The 17,976-nt window shown below is 38.3% G+C and overlaps 1 protein-coding gene across 1 annotated transcript in view; it reads right to left on the bottom strand.

Annotated features, from left to right (window-relative positions):
• The window catches only part of CADPS2 (Ca++-dependent secretion activator 2), a 307,048-nt gene that overhangs the window by 116,064 nt on the left and 173,008 nt on the right, over positions 1–17,976 (bottom strand). Inside the window, exons 9-11 of the mRNA XM_009332287.1 lie at positions 7,911–7,977; positions 1,373–1,481; positions 39–242 (exon numbers count right to left, since the gene is read on the bottom strand). Of these exons, the coding sequence (XP_009330562.1) occupies positions 39–242; positions 1,373–1,481; positions 7,911–7,977 (380 nt within the window). The remainder of the gene's footprint in view (positions 1–38; positions 243–1,372; positions 1,482–7,910; positions 7,978–17,976) is intronic.

Here is a 17,976-nt window from a genome sequence, read left to right as displayed (position 1 = left end):
AAAACCAAAGCCACAAAAGAAAAAGAAAGCCAACTTACAAAGTGGGGATATACCTGTGTTGACATTTCCTCCTTTAGGATTCATCTTCTGAGCTTGACTTGCAGGAACAGGCTTATACGATTGACCTGTGGCTCTGTACATGGCTTGAACCCAGAGTATTCTATCCTGCTCATCGTCACTGGCAAATATCACGGTATCACCTTCTTTAACAGCATTGAAAAACATTCGACCACCCTGAAGACCTGGAGGAGGAAATAGGAAGGTAATCTTAATAAATACAAGTTACTCCTAAATTACCATCAATGTTTATCATGTTATTGGTTTTCCTCTGTGTGTGTGTGTGAAAACCTTTTATAGGTATTTACGACCTAGAAATATGATAAAATCTAGAGTTATATGGATCAAACGGTAATACATGGAAGTAACATATAAGTAGAATAAATAAAGAAGTCACGGGAGAAAATATTTCCATAATTCCTTTTCCAACTCAATTCCAATTTATTTCATATTCATCTTCTCCATGTCATATGCTATTTTGCATTTCTCTAACATATCCTCCTTCTAGGCATCATTTTCATAGCTGGAAGTCCCTGTCAACTTTATCTCTTCTTGAACAGAGGCAGCTCCATATCTCTTATTAGTGTTGCTGCTCCTTCCTTGGTACCTTTTTCTCATTCCAGTGTTTTGTTCTGAGAGCGCGTAACCAGTACAGCACACACCAGTCAACATGGCTGTGCCGGGGATTTTTTTATGACAACATTGTTTTGACTTTCCAAACAACTTCTGAGCATTGTTTGCTTTCTCAATTATTCTAAACATCAAGCCAACGTTTCCAAAGACCAATCTTCAATATCTTAGAAGTCTCTTAAATTCATAACACTCCACTGAGAAGGAAGAGTAGAATCGTTGTTCTCTACATGTATAATTTTGATTTCCCTCTGCCATTTTAATACTAACTTGTGTAGATTTTTGATTACTCTGAGTAATTTGCCTTTAGCAAGCACTGTCGTCATTCACCTTCTTTTCTAAGTAATTTATGAATATACTTCACAGTACACTGCCACATGACTCCACCATCAAAAGTAGAGAGAAAAGGGAAAGACTGGCTAGAATTCATACTTTTTTCCTTGTACCATATCTGGTCTTACAATGTTTCAGGCAACCTTAGTGTAAGTTTATTGTTCATTCTTCTTAAAACAAGGTTCTTTCTAAAAGCATGATTTTTCACACTAGAAAATCCTAGTGGAATAATTGCAAAACCTTCAGATGCTGAAAAAAAGAACTTTGGGGTTTCTTGCTGCTAGATCAAAATGAACAAATTGAATCAGCTGTTTTACACAAACATATCATACTTCAAAATCATGAGAAGTACCTGTGTGAGGAGCTGTATAATCCACAGTGTATCCTTCAAGTTGCATTAGTTCCTGAGGCTCAGATTTCTTTTCTCTGTAACTGCACATTGCAAATGTGTATTGGCTAACCTGAATAAGAAAGGACTTCTTAATTGCTGAATTCCATTCTAGAATTGTGTAACACATATACCACTGTTTAAATTAACTTTCAGTTGTGCTGAAGATATAAACCCAATTTTTTTCCCAGAAATATTTACAGTGTAAAAAACTTTGCATTCTTTCCCCTTCCTGCCAAAAGGAAGGAAAAAAAAAGCCATAAACACATCTCTCTGCAGTATCCTGAAATACAATGTAATTTGGGCTGTTGCTTTATGAAAAATTGAGAGGAAGCAAATTAGGTTCTGGTAGGGAAAATACTTGGTACTGTAGTACTGATCAAACTGCTTAGTCTACAGTGTGAGAAAAAAAGTCCTGCATTCCAAGAAGCTGGAAAAAAAGGACTTTTATGTATAAAAGCACTGTTTGCATAAGGAACGCCACAATAATCATGCAGCTGGAAAGATGAACACATAATCTGGCCAATTCTAGTTAAAGATGGTAAGTACCAGAGCCTTCAGTTCAATTTTATAGTCTAATTTCTGCATCTTTTGCACCTGTGTTCACACCCATCTCCAGGCTGCTTGGCTGTATGCAGGATACAGTGCTGTGTAGGCCAAGCAGCTTGCAGCTAGCATGAACAACATCAGTTACTTCTCATCAAGTACAAGTATTAAAAAAAAAAATAAAGCAATAAGAAAAGAATCTGTCATCATGTGGTTTAAGGCTCCCTAGACAGACTAGAAAGCAATAAGGAGAGCTAAGGAAAAAGTGACTGGAAAGATAAAGAAAGGAATGTAACAGCTGGGAGAGGAAAAGCAATCAAATGAAACAAAACTGAGATGTTCCCAGCCTTAAATGAAGAGCTGGAAAGACTATAAAAGGTGACCAGAAGAAAGAGCTTGTGAATCTGTTGAACACTTGAAACTTAAGGGAACTGAATTTACATGGGCCTCTGAAACTCTCGTCTCCAAGGGCTGTAGGATATCTGGCCAACTGACTTGTTTTGAACTATAATATCATTTCTTAGATCTGTAAAATTATGCAAGAATCTAAGGATAGGCAAGGAGCTTGTCTTCATCCTAGTTGCTGACTGCTCAGCTAACTGTTACCTAGATTTATTGCTTTGGCTACAACTTCAGGAATGATCCTTTTTGAAGTAAAATTTTGACAGCTGATTTCAGCTGGTGCTGTCCCTGCACACCACTCCACCTCAAAGTCCAGTGACTTCAACTGCTACTGACAAAAGATTTTTGACTTTCTGTAAAAGGCTGCTATTTTTGGAAAATAAGGAGAGAAGGTGTGATTATTATCTGCATAATGCTTTAAAAATATTTCATTATTTTAAGTATTTGGGTTTTTTTGAAACAGGATTATGCTGTACTATGTGTATGCAGTGTATGGTGACTGAACATCCTCTGCCACAGCGTGTATGAGCAAAAGGAACAAGTGTAACAGCGCTCTCCGCAAAATTGCCATCAGGCCTCAAATGCTGAACTGATGTCTCCAGAACCACAGCAGAAGTCTACAGCTGAAAGAAGTTAAACATAGGTGTTCCAGTTTAATTAATACATTAGTTAAGCGAAGGCAGTTTTATAAGAGAGAAGAATTTGAGAGACACTATCAGGCAGCTAAAACTGAATGCTAGCTTTCCACACCAGATTTAGTACATTCACTTAAGTGGGCTGTACCAAGGAGAGAGCGCTAAATATAAATAAACACAAAAAACAATCTAGCCCATCACTTTCAGAAATTCAGATTTTCAGGCTACAAGGGACTATTACAACCAGCGAGCCTGTCCTCCAGCATGACATACGTGGCAGAATTTCACCTTACTGTTTGTGCATTGAGCCCATAGTTTTGCTTTCATTTATAGTATGCATTTTAGAAAACTACTGTATTTTGGTTTAAAGGTTTTAAGTTATCCCTGGGGTGGCAGGGCAGGGCCTGGCAGCCAGGGCCCAGCCAGGAGCAGGGCAGCTGGGGGCCCCGGGGCAGCCCCAGCCCCAGGCGTCGGGCACCTCCCTGGGGCCAGGCCAAGGCTGGGCCGGGATGTGGGCCTGCGGGTGGGCCCGGCTCAGCACGGCCCATTGCTGGGCAGGGCAGGGCTGCGGGGAGCTGGAGACCAGCCCTGCCGCGGCATCGCTGGGGCAGGGAATGATGGCCCTGTGAGGCTGAAATGGTGTCCTGTGCTGTGGGCAGGGTGGGGAGGCCCTGGACAGGGCCAGGAGGCTGGGCAGGGCCAGTGGTCCCCTCGGGGCCCTGACACAGGGCTCAGCCACTACGCCATGTCATCTGCTCTAGGCCCAGCAGCAGTATCACCTCTGTTACTGCTTGGTATTTCCCTGTTTATATTCCCAAGAACCATATTTGCCCTCATTCACAAGCACGGAGGGAGCTGTTGGTTAGCTACACACCTCTAAATCCTCTGTAATTATCACTGTATTTAATGAGAGCTCCCTCCTCTCCTTTTCTTGTAAACTGAACCTACAGATACCCGGCACTTAAGTAAAAACACTTTTCAAATTATTCAATTTTCTTGAATGAAGTAACCTGACAGGCACCCACATCACTCACATTTTCATGTCAACAACTCTGTATAACCACACTGTACAGACAAACTCAGCCATCAAAAAGGAAGTTAGCAGACACTAATTCTGGAAATGCATAGAATGCCCAGCTTTTTCAGATTTCTTCAGCCTCTATGGTTTTGAAGATCAGCTTGTGGAAGAGGTGGGCTATGTGTCTTTGTTCATTTTTAACCTTACCCCTATAACAAGACAGAGATTATAATGCTGTTGATTTTACTTTTTTCAAACATATTTCCAATGCATTCTCTTATTTTAAAGGAACAATTTATTAAAAGATATTGATGTCAAAATCAGTCTTACACTTCATCTTTTTGTTGAAAATGAGACATTTTAATGTGTCTCCATCAAAGAAACAAATAGAAAAACTCCAGAAAACTTTGTTGGGGGGAAATAAAAGTCTCAACAAAATAAAGAAATACAGAACTTGCCTTGTTTGTTTACGTTCACAATCTCTAAACCCTTTTCCTTATCATTATTGGTGGCTGCTATCAGTTACTATAGAGAGAACCACCAGCACAATCTGAAATCGCACTTTTTTTATATAGATCTATGACTGGGTTTACCTGTACTTTTAGTAGTTAATGGAGCTGTAGTTTAAAGCTGTAATGGAGTTTTTCCCTAGAATTCAGCAAATTAGTATCAATACTTCATGGAATAATGGGTACTTAAAAGTGAGGATTATGTACAACACATTCTCAGACAATAACAGAATCAAGCTGCCTTCTTAAATAGTAATGCTTAATAGGAGAAAAGGGAACCTCCTTCCTATAACTGCATTTACCTGAATTTCATAATTTTACAGATGTCCAAGCACCTGACTAGCAGCTGTTATACCTACTTTGTAACAAAGTGGAAAAACAACAACCTGTGCATGCATGACAGACAGCTATGCACAGAAATGTGGACATGACTTATGAGCAGTGTCACTAGGGGATGTCCCCATGGGGCAGAAAGACCCCATGTTCAGTGTGCCGGGAGGAACCGTTACTGCAAACCTGGAGGCTGACTCTGTGGTCCCTGCTACAGGGCATCACTGGGCAGCCTGCTTCAGGAGTTCAGCAGCAAGAACTAGCCTGCATAGCTGGGGTGTTTAGAAAAAAATTATCCATGAAACAAATGACTGACTTTTCAAACATTAGAACAGATGAAATTAAAATGACAGAAGTGAAACTGTATTCAGATTACTGGAGGAAGACATTTTCAGACAGTAAACGAAGTAAAACACAGCATGTCCAGCTGAGGCTTTTTACGTAACATGTTATGTCCCTGTCTTTTTCTAGTTTGAAATGAATAACCTTTTAGAGAAGTTACTGGATTGTAAAAGGAAGAAAAGCAAATATAATGAAGAGGTTAAAATTTCCAGACTCTGTAACCTTCCTATAACATTGAGCTGTTCTTTCACAAACCGCTAACAACTTCTAATACATGGAGCAATAATGAAGATGCACATTACTCACATTACGCTCCTGAAAAATCAACATTATTCATCTAATTTCACACCTGAGTTAAATTTCCAAAGCATGTGTAAATCATACTGATAGCCTCTGTCTTACAACTGAATTTCATGGCCTTCATATTTTACTAACAAGCTAAAAGCTAATCTATAGAGGAAAACTCATCAATATGTCAATAATATATCAATACAGCAGACTGATATTTATTACTGAATGCTTATTTCACATGTATTGACTTCAGCTTATTGTCAGTGTATATATCACGACTGAACTATATAAATAAGCCAGAGCTGTCTGGACAGTAAATATTGATTTAACACAGTATTTTTTATATAGCCTTATTGAGTTGATAGCCGCTTTATAATGAAATAGATGTCTAAATCCCATCACAGTTGGAAAATTCCTATAATATTCTCCTCCAGTATTTCAATTTCAGCATAGAAAGTAGAAGATAGTTAAAATTAACTTGGCTGGAGTAAACTGGTCTCCCAGTGTCGTGGTTTAACCTCAGTCAGTCGGCAACTGAGCACCACACAGCCGCTCGCTCACTCCCCGTGAGTGAGCTGGCCCCCCCCAGCCAGCTTTCCCCAGTTTATGTACTGAGGATGACATCATATGGTAAGGAATGTCCCTTTGGCCAGTTTGGGTCAGCTGTCCTGGCTGTCTTGTGCCCCCTCCCAGCTTCTTGTGCCCCTCCAGCCTTCTCAGTCGGTAGAGCATGGGAAGCTGAAAGTCCTTGACTAGTGTAAGCACTGCCTAGCAACAACTAAAACATGGGTGTGTTATCAACATTGTTCTCACCCTAAATCCAAAACACAGCACTGTACCAGCTACTAGGAAGGAAATTAACTCTATCCCTGCCGAAACCAGGACACCCAGGTGGCTCCATGTCACACGCACAGAAAGACTACATGTCTCTTAGGTGTGCAGTTTAAAACTCAGATGACACCTGTGGCTTAGAGGAAAAGAACAAAGTCTTTCTTTTTGTGAAAGGGGGGATGTAAAGTAGGAGGAGTGTTAAAGAAAAGCGTGAAGGACAAGGGAGCATCTATCCTTTCTTTCTCTTTTTTCCTGTAACTTTATTTTCCCTTCACATCCATGCCTTAACAACTATCCTATATAGAGATCTTCCCAACCTTTACAAATCTTAATAAAGTCACAAAAAGTCCTCATCTCTTCACAGAGGACCTTGGTAAAATCATAACCCAAATGAACTCAGTAGGCTTTCCAGAAGATCCTGTTCAAACTTATAACCATTACTCACTGATTATCAATATGCAAGCCAATTCTCATTGAAGCCAGGAAGAATACTGTATTGACATCAAGCTTAGCAAGAGTAATATGCAAATACTCTCAGCTTTTAACTTAACTTTATTAAAGACCTTGTTCAGGATTTTTTTTTTTTACATCCTTACAATTTTCACCATTTAGGAGTAGGAGAAGTCCAGGTGAGTGTGACTGCCAGAGGGGTAGAGAAAGGAAAGTAAAGTAGTTTTAGAAGCCTTCATTCTTAAAAAAGCCTTGTTAACAGGCTTCATCCTTTGTATGACGTTTATGGGGACTCACACTTTAACAGTTTTCTGTCAACAAAACAAAGGACACAGAAGAACAGCATTCTCTGAACTGACTCAGAAGGACACCAAATTTGTAACTGCAATCTGAAGACAAGCACAAACAGAAAATAATGATCTTTCCGAAGACTCACAAAAATTGTTCATTTCTCAGTTTTGGCCACTCAAAATCTACTTTTCTGTTCCTATTCTATTAATCTCATGTTAATGTCATCATTCACTAGCATGTGAAAATACTTACAGTTCTAGGTTTGGACAAAAAGTTATGAAATATCAGCCCAGCACATTTTTGTGGCCAAGAACAATTGCTACATTAGATTTTCTGTAACAATTACATAATTTTACCCCATTTAATATTGCAAGGAAGAACAAAAAATAGCATTGTTCAAAAAATATTTACAAAAAAGTTCTTAATAGTAATGATTGTTGCTTTTATTTAATTTTAAAGGCAGGAAATCTTTGTTGAGATAGAATAAATGAAACAGTAAGTACAATCCACTTTATGAAATATAACTTTATTTTAAAGTCAGTGCTGCTAGAAAGTTGTCAGTAGAATGTTTCAAGGTCACAACAATTTCATTCAGAAATTTCTAGGTTTCAGTTGAAACATTGCTCAGTGTAGGGACTTATTTATATATATAAAAAACTTAGTGACATTTCTGTTTACTACATATGTAAATTAAAAAAAAAAAAATACCCTGGATGTCTCTGTGCTCTAAGAAGCTTGGAGTAGTGTTGCATATGTTGCCTTAAGATACTGATTTACTAGTGGCTCCAGAAACCATACATAAGAAAATTGATAGTCCAAGACTACTTTTTAATGAAGTTTCATGGCAGACTACTAACCTGAACAAGAACAAAGTAGCGTTTTTTCCACCGCTTCCAAACCTTCTGTCCTAGAGCATACAAATATCTGCAAAGAAAATAATAAACGGAACGTTTTTCCATTAATAAGAAGCATGATATTAGGAGGACCTAATACAAATGAGTGTATTCATTTGCTCTACCTACTGAGCTGCTTCTTCAGTGTTGTCACATCTAAGAAGTGTTTTTTTCTTCTATTCACTCAGATCATAAAAATGCAAAGAGATATTCCTTTCCACTCAAAATAAGACAAAAGGCAGAAACAAAAGTTCTCATGTTTGAGAAGACTAACCTGCTTATCATTTATATTTCACCAACTGCCTCTGAAAATAGAAAAAACAGCTTAAAGTAGAACAGTTTTAACTACACAGAAATACTGAATGTTAGAAAAGTTAAACTCCCCAACACTTTTTTTTCCATTTGGTTTCCATAGATTTGCTACTGTTTCTCTAGTCTGTGAGAAGTCAGTCACGGTGTCAGTTTGCAAAAATGCTCAAATAACAAAATGCCAGCAGACACACAAGATTAAATTTTTTTCCAGAGTAAACTAGAAACTAATTTCCCAAACAGAAGCATTTCACTATAAAGACTCTCAGGTTATAAAAAACTCCTTGTCACCTTGGCAATTTCCAGGCTTTGTATCAGAGAGTGTAATCAGGAGTATCAACCAGTGAGGTGACAAAACCACAGATGTTGATACTGTTTGGTGGTAGAGGAAGCACCCTCATTATTCAAGAAGTTGCAGCAAGTTTTATGGCATTATAGTGACCCTTTTTTCTGTCACTGTGGTCATGTTGCACTATTGTTAACAAAGGCAGCAAGAGGAAAAGGATGAGCTGTGGGATTGTAAGCAAGAGCCTACGAGCAGTAAGGATCTGCTGCTTAAAACCTGACAGGAGAGCAAAATATCACCCATGAGATGTCTCTTCTGGCTGGCCAGCTTCTATCAAGGGCATCTAGTACAACTAGGTGGGTCAAAGGCAGAACAAAGATCCACATTGTTCAGACCAATGAATGCTGGCTTCACAGGGCACTTTCTAGAGGATGCTGGCACATATATTATGGAGAAATTACAATAACTGAGATCAGAGATGGTTGGTTGGATGGTTGGTTGGTAGATGGACAGTGCCTTTGTGGTAAGAGGGTAGGGTCTGCTGCCCTCTACTGTCTGATCATTTCTGGGGCTTTGTTGCCCGGTGGTTTTTAACTCAGTCGAAAAACAGAGCAATGAACCATCTCATGTAAACAGGCAAGTAAGATACAGGCAAACCCTTTTTTCCACTCGTCCTGGGCACACACTCAGGCACATTCTTTCCCGCTTTAGGTATTACAAAGGACAAATTTTGGTCTAACATGAATGTTCAGCGTAATGCTTATTAACTGTGGTGGTTTGTCAGATTACATAGCAGCTCCCTCATTACCACGACACTGGTATCTTGCCCTTCAACTCCTGCTACACCTGTGTTGAAGCTCTGCCTCGCTTGGTTACTCTGCTTTGTATTCGTATGAGAGAGAGAACAATTGGCTTTGTGTACAGGATTACCATGTGATGTAGCTTTGTTTGAGTAGTCCAGATCCCGCCATACTCTTTTTAACTTCTTAATTTTGTGATTATTATAAATTCAATAAAAAGAAAGGAGATGAGTAAGGGCTATGTCAGAAAAGGGCCTACTAGGGTTTATTTGAAAGTTTATAATGTTTTGCAACTACGGAAGCATTTACCTCACAGAGTAATCGGCGCATATTCCCCCACAAAATACGAACTGTTTTGCTTTCCATATATGTTTCGAAAGAGCCAGGCATGTTCCCCTAAATCAGAGCATTTACTTTCCCCAAAGCATACCACATTGCTATTGCCTCGTTAATCTCTTTGCTATTGCCATAGGGTGAAGGGGGAATAACTGATGAATTTCACTCACCCTTGAAGACTGATGACTGGGGTGTAGAAAAGTAAAAGGGTCCACAGATAGCCTTTGGGCTCTCTCAGTCCTAAGCCTGCCCTGTTCTTCACGGTGATTCTGCCACCGCATCCCTCAGAATATCCTGTAGGTTTCTCTGATGTATGTCGGAGGACAACTGCCCCATGGACTGTGAAGACCAACTGAGAATACACAGTCCTCAAATGCTACAGTACAAAGATACCCTGACCATGTTCCCACCCTCTTGGCATGTCTTAAATGACTTCTTGCTCAAGAGTAATCCCGGTATCATCAGCAGCAGTGACTTTACATTCTAACAGGAACATGGCAGAAGATGAGTAACCCAACCCTAGAAACACCAGGTTTAGTTCATTCTTCTTCATTATTAACTGAGCCTGGTATAGAAAGGTGCTTTTAAAATAAGAGATCTTAAAAGAACATTTGCTATCAGAGAAAAGGTTGGTTGCTTTTTAAATTACTTTTCATGTAAGATATACCACAGACGGTCCTGCAGAACAGGCAGAACTATCACAAGTTACAGTAAACTCAAAATTATAAAATAAGAAAGCATACAAAAAAGAAATTAAATAGCAACGTGAACTTTTTATTCCTCCTATAAATCAATTCCAACTAAGGTGTTAAATAAGAGCTTCCTTGCAAAACAAAGGAGTGGAACACTAACTACCTAACTTTAAAATCTGCTGGTCTTAGATAAGATTAGGTAACAAAGAACATAGCATTCATGACACAAAGCTGGGATTTAGTATAGAAGTGCAAAGCCTTATGTTACTTGGTTTTACAAATCACTATAAATACACAGTTATAATCTTATGTTATTAATCCCTCTTCCAGTGCCATCTTTAATGATGACAGTTTTTTTCTGATGTAGAAAGTTTCAGCCATTTACAAGGGATATATCCTGTGCTCATCTTAAGTGTGCATGCTCCTGAAAGATGAGAAGATTAATTCTTACTCAGGAGTCTAACATTTATACCCAGAAGGAGCCAAATATCCTAGACTCCTAGAATCCTGTTTGAACTTCTCTTTCCCATTTATTTTCCATTGAAAAAAATGGGAAGCAAAGGACCTAAGAACCTTGTTAAATTTGGACAGTAATATCTAGGATTTGTAGAAACTGCAGTTGATGTCTAGAATGGAAAAAGTCTACAAAAGCCAGTTTCCAGAATAAAATGACACTTGGGTTTCACAACTGGAGCAGAAAATTAAGAGGTTAACAGATTCAGAAGTGAACTAAGTCCTAGAGCTAAGTTGAAGAATGTTTCATTTTTAAGATGGGGAATTGCACCATTTTTCACAGGTCTCAGGTAAATGTCAGTACCACAAACCAGAGCAGACCCTCATAGTCACCAACTCACAGAGCTGTAGCCTGCTATTTCTCTACCCATATGTGTATCTGTATTCACCTACGAGCCTTGCTCACTCTCTCCATCCAAAAAAATGTGCACAAGATGCATAGAGTTAATTCTTCAGACTGTTTTAAAAACCCTCAGCAGCAACAAGAAACACACAGCAGCCATTCCTTCAAACACTGTACCTTTCTTTAGGTAAAATATTCTGTGCAATACAAAGAAGAAACTGATATTCAGAAGTAGCCAATTCCATATTTCTAAAAATTAACCATGCCATTTGCTACAATTTTTCTCACTCTAGTTTGGGTTCCAGAGTTGGGATAATCTGAAATAATTCTTGAATTATTACAGTTCAGCCATACACTGAGAAGGAAGATACTGAAATAGTTCCCCTGTATCTGAGCACTGAAATAGTAATTGCTTATTACTAAATAGATTTATTTTGACTTCTCTTTAAGACCATGTTTTGAGAGTGTTTAATGAGTAGACTGACAAGAAGTTAGGACAGATTGGTTTTCTGATGTACATAGATATAGATGGCAGACTTTTATTATGTAAAAATATATTAATAAGATACATATACATAACATCTATATCTGTACATGTGCACATTAGAAAGCATATTTCTAGTTAGGCTATATATGCTTAGTTGCCTTCTTCAGCCTTTTTATATTACTCACATAATTTCCAGTAACTTAAGACTAATACACCTGCTTTTATACAGCACATAGAAAATAGCACCTTGGTCAAACATGTTGAATCATTAAGTGCTACCCCAATGTAAAGATTTTCTAACACAGTTTTGTAGTAATACGAAAATGCAACCAAATGTACAAACCATGAAGTCACTTTCTGAGGCTTTTGCTCTTAAAAACAGTTCTACAGTTTTCTTTTCTTCAACATTATTGCTTTCCTTCTCTGCACTCACTCCCAAATTAAAAAGTAAAAATTGGATTTGTATGAAGTCACAGATTTACCTGATTATACCTCACAATGCTTACAATATGGTAGAAAAATAAACCTTTAATTTTTAAAGTTCATTTTCCTGGAAAACAGGAATACAATAAAAACACAAGAAATTACATTTCCACTACAAAACAGACACACCTGGATAAAAATGTTTTATAAATCATCCTGTCTCAGTCAGTATCATTTTCTCCTCTGGAAATAGAACAAACAAACTGAACAACCATTTTCTTTAAAAAGTCTGAGCATCACTATATTTTAAATATATGAAGGTTGAATATTTTTCAAAGTGCATTGCCTTGTGTTAAAAAAATGCAAAACCATATTGCTAAATATTATAGTCCAGTTTCAATTATGTGATGGCATACACAGGAAAGAAGATGGCAGCTTATTTGCTCTAAGTCCACGCTGCGAGAGTGCAGGGTTCTACTTTTTGATGAAAAAATCAGCTCTAATGAATAGCTGAAAAACATAATTGAGTGTGGAATACCAGAGCTATTCACTGCTGGAGAAATGAGAAAGGACTTACTACTTCTACAGAGATCATTTTTAGACCGGCCTTTTTATTCTAAGGAACGAAGCAATCTATCTACATCTTGAATGATAAATTCTCTACTTGTAAAAGGCTTCATTTATCGCAAACAATGAAAAAAATACAGAAAGAAAAATCAATACGTGTAGCAGTTTAGTCCAGCAAAGACCTTTCTTAAAGAGAAACCTCAGTCAAGGTTGAAAGAGCAATTAATGCAGTCTCAAAAATCTGGGCCACTCTGATAGAGTTCGGTTAACATGTGGCAGAAGTAATCATCCACTTGTGAAAATGATTTTCAGTTCATTCTCAAACACCTTTCAGACACTCATGATCCCATTTAACTGACAACAATACAGGCTATCTGTGGGCATCATTGCATTCGCTGTGAGAGCCAATGGGGACCAAATGCCCACAGGCACTTTCAGTCATCCCTTCGCGCTAGCATAAAAGGAATCTTCCTTGCACCGCATTCCTTCTTTTATTTAACCCCGCAAGATTAAGCCATTTTTTTGTCTTCAGTTGAGGACGAGAGAGAAAACTGATTCAAGACAACAATATGACCTGGGTCATAAGAAACCTAGCTGTAAACATTCTTGGATTCATTTTAGTACTTTCTGTGCTCTTGAGAAAGAGAACTAAATAAGCCTTCAACAGATGGAATGAAAAAAATCAGCCTAAACTTCTACTGTAATTATGCCTGCTAAGGATAAAGAAATGAAGAATGTCAAGTAATACAAACACCACAGCCACAGAAAACAGTTCCATTTATTCCAATGAGCAAGATACTCATAATTTGAACAGGAAAACATGTGTGGGGAGGTTTCCCCCCCTAAATAACTTTTCACTTACAGTATAAATGGTATGCTGGAAGATCAGACATCCCTAGGTTCTTTAACAGTGATATCTTACTGCACTCCAGAGCGCTTCAACATTTGTGACTATGCATGCCAGTACTTACAGAACCTGTGAAGTAACTGCAATGGCAACTTGAGAATTATTAATCCAATTTATGTGGTATCATGAAACCTATTCAGTATGTAAAGCAGGAGTGTTTGTCAAGACAGAAAAACATCCTTTAGTCTTGAGAGAATTCCAGGCAACAAAAGAATGAAATTCTTCAGATGCAACATAAATGTAGAAAGTGCTCTGATTCTAATGTAGTCTAATTGTAATGTGAACAGGTAATGCAGCACAATTGTGAAACAGCTGGTGCTGAGGAGCAGACATCCACTCTCTGTGCTTTTTGATGCAGCTTACTTTGGACTAGCTCTAGTCTGAACCCATGGACCAAATAGCTACCAGTGGTTGCAGCATATATGGGTGCACCCCTGGAGCTCATCTCTTGGTTTAATTTCACCTAAAATGATAACAGTCTGTGAACACAAACTGTTCTGTGATGTGAAACAAAGCACAGTAAGCAGGAACAACTAAGAGATTGGTTTTAAAAGTGAAAACCTGAATTTAAATGCTACTGTTGATGTAGTAGAAAAAGTTTCAATTGCACTGCTCTCCCTTGAGCATCCAGTTTAGCTGTGGAAACAGTTCTTTACATTGCCAGACCTTAAATCAACTCAGAAGCATCCTGAGCACTCAGAAAGAAGCATCTGGGCATCCAGCCTAGATATCTCTCCATGTCACTGGAAGCACATGACACTGCAATTAGATAGAAAAACTGGTGACCCTTTTTCCAGCCAAGCAGTGATATTATTTGTGATCTAGAAAGCCTAAATGGCCAAGGACCTGTTAATATGAAAAGTCTACTTTTGTTTCTAGGTCATACACTGCCACTGATGGAATCAGTCAAAACACCCTGCTCAGTGTCACGCTGGTATAAAACAAATCAATGAACTAAGCTGCCAACCGAAGCAACTCCAATTCTGGAGTCCCGGTGTTGAAAATAGCCCAGTTTTGGGAAGAGTGGCAGTGGCTAGTAAGAGCAGTGAACTATTTTAGGAATGATACTTGGCTTTGGTTATCTCTGGCTGGCTATGTATTTCTTTTCACTGTCTAGAAAGCTGCTTTTGAATTGATATAACTTTAATTTCATAAAGAATACAGACCTCAGCAGAGCTAATTTTATATTTTTTTGGTAATAAAACATATAAGCAGAACAAGATACATACATTTCCATCCTAAAGATTGTCAGTTCTAAGTATTTTCATAACATTTGTTGTCATAATCTCTAGTAGGTATTCTAAAGTCCTTATGAATTAGTATAAAGAGGTTCATCTGATCTAGCAAAGGCATGAGAAAATATGTTACACCTGGTATTCACTATCTGTGATTTGAAACGAAGCACAGAAATTACGATAACGAATTAGTCTAGCACTTTCCTTCAATTTTTGCACACAGAAGATGTTTATTCAGAATGTTATGATATTTTAAAACTATCTTTTAAAATTCTTGACAGCTGGATTTTTTAAAAAATCCCTAAAACAAGTCAATTAAAACCACTATTTTAAAACATCACCAAAGTTTTGAAACAAATCAATTTAACAAGTCCTAACATACCTATCATTATTTTCTTAATAGGACCATTGCTTGACATTTGAGTAGTGCTTTATAAACTTCAGGTAATTACTCCTCACAACATGTCCAGTGAGGGAGGTTGGCATTATTACATTAGCTTCTGTGGGAGAGAAACCAAAGCGGAGAAAAGCGAGAACTGTGCAGAACCTGAGGTCCTAGCGCAGCAGAAGAAACATTCAGGAAAGCCTTACACCAGCCCTTATCTTCCAGACACTGGAAAATGCATTTCAGAAGCCTGTAAAGCTGTTCAGCCTTTTCACCCCATGTGTCAAAACACGCAAATCGTTCATGAATTAAAAAAATATAAAAGAAAAGGTTCCAAAGGGAAACAGCAAATTAAATATGTTTGTCTTTGCAACCCCACTGTGCCACTTTCAGTGACCATGCATGTTTCCCTCATACGTTGTATGGATCCAGTGTAAACTACTCGGGGCATATTTCGCCTTCAGAGCTTTGCAAATTAACCTTTGCAAGCGCCCTTCTGTCTCCATTGGCTATACCAGATCCCTACAGTGCCAAGACTCCAAGCTTAGGCATTGCAGTTAGTTGCCTGAAAATAGATGAAATGAAGGAGGCTTTCTGTACCTACGCATCATGAAAAGGAGATAACATGACATTCACGGGAAATGTTTGTTGTTTGCAGTCTGACAAAAGTACTCATTCTAAACCACAATTCAGAATAATATATATTAGTTTGCTCTTTTCAGTCAGTGCTATGAGGTAAAGCTTCCGGGGATGCAATGACTGAACTTAGCTGACAATGAACAGAGACTATGTTGGCTGTAAAGATTTCAAAATGCTTGGTACACTTGGTAGAAAAAAATTCTTTTTAGTTGTGCTGCTACAGAGCAGTCCAGAAGTGCTGGAGTACAATTTAAGGAACAGTGGGGAAAATGCAGTTACCTTCTTGGAATTCATATACAATCTTTGAAATAGCAGTCTCTCCCCACACTGCAGAAATAAAAAGCTTTTTATTGGGAACTATGTGATTTTCTTCTGGATTAAAATTTTGACGCTTCATGCTCTCATACACTGGAAAACTCCCTTTTAATCTACCAGACTTCATGTAAACATTGGAACCAATGAATACCACTTCTCTTTCCATCCAACATACAACAGCAGAAAAAGACATGATGCTGCCTGTATCAGTGGTGCAGACTGTCTCCGATTGCATCTCTAGCACCTCCAAGGAATGTAGGAACTGTGCCAGACATTAATTTCCATTCTCACACAGCAAGGCAACTGTTAAGGCTTGTTTCCATGAACTCAAATTAGTTACATTTCACTGTGCATTTTAGGCATTCCTGGACAGGTTTGTGAAATAGAAATTCAATTGCATTCAATGTTAGTATACGCAAAGAACCGTATCTGGCTCAGAAAGTCCTTGCTCTGCAGACGGGTGGAGTCTGAAAGAGTATTGAGGCTACACTTGCAAACTTTGCCAGTCATCTGCTGCTGGTCACAGAGGGAGACATGATACTGGCTTAGATGAGCATTTGGTCCAAGACAATAAGGCTTATCTAACATTTAGATAGAGACATTCCACCTTGGAAAACCTACCAGTGCAGAACGACAACGGTAGGTGATCCTTTCATCGAAAGTTAGAGTCAAAAAAGTACTTTTATATTCCTGGCCACCTTCTGATGACAATACAGGAGTAAGAACAAGGAAAAAAGCTTTCATAGTATGACCCAGCCAATCAGTTCTCTCAAAATACCCATTTTAAGAAACTTTCCTATACAGAATACACGTAGAATTTTAAAGATGCCATAGAAACAAAAAGACTTCTGACTCCATGTCACTTCGGCTCTTTTGAAGAAACTTTATGAAAGAACGTAGAAGTGGCCACCCAAAAGCACATTCAGGCCTGTACCTTGTTCCCAACAGGATGCGGAGGGAAGCAGCAACTGGATGGAAGCGTGCAGTTATACATCCCCAGAATTTTCTCCTATACTCGTGCTATTACTGGCTCTAGGAGTTTCTTTATCTAGAAATGGTGTCTCTGTATTTACTACTTGTTAATGGATTTTTGTTTCAATGAATTTCCGTAATGGTTTTCTCAACCCTTTTAAACTTTCAGAACCTCCACCTAGTAGCACAGTTCCACATCTCAAATACCCATGCCTAGAAGCAGCTCTTTTGGTTTGCTCTGAAACTGCCACCTACTAGTATTATTTAGCGACTGTCTTGTGGCACTGGAAGAGACAGCTTCTAGTGTACAATAATTTGCATTAGAACCGTTAACGCGATTGGATGTTTATCCTTGGAAATGCCACACAGAAGCAAACAATCTAAAACTGAATTCCACAGGAGTTATTCTAGGAAACAACAGAAATGCATCACTGAGACATATATTGCCTTTGAGAAACTTACTTCAGTATCCCTTCACGGAATTCAGGATTTTTAAAATGGATTAACATAATTAGGAAAAAAAATTCCTAAAGAAATGTTAATATCTTGAAAATGGTTTTCTTTTGGGTGGTGGTTAGACAAAAACAAAAAAGTGATATACAAGAAAGATATAAGCCTATAACAACAGCATGGATTTGCTCTTTGTCAAAAGTTCTTTACTGTAACAAATACGTAGAAAACAAAAACATTCAAACGCACTGTCCCTGCACTAGAGTTATTAAACTGGAGCTGATTCGCCTTTGGAGCTGTAGAAGTAGGACTTCAGGAATACAGAATTTACCACCTGCGAGGGAGCATCAGAGCCATCTACTGGGATCAGC

Source organism: Pygoscelis adeliae, unplaced genomic scaffold, assembly GCF_000699105.1.
Source record: "Pygoscelis adeliae isolate BGI_AS28 unplaced genomic scaffold, ASM69910v1 Scaffold9, whole genome shotgun sequence".
NCBI lineage: Eukaryota > Metazoa > Chordata > Aves > Sphenisciformes > Spheniscidae > Pygoscelis > Pygoscelis adeliae.
Note: the sequence above shows the minus strand (reverse complement) of the source record. Positions and strands in the feature narration are given on the sequence as shown.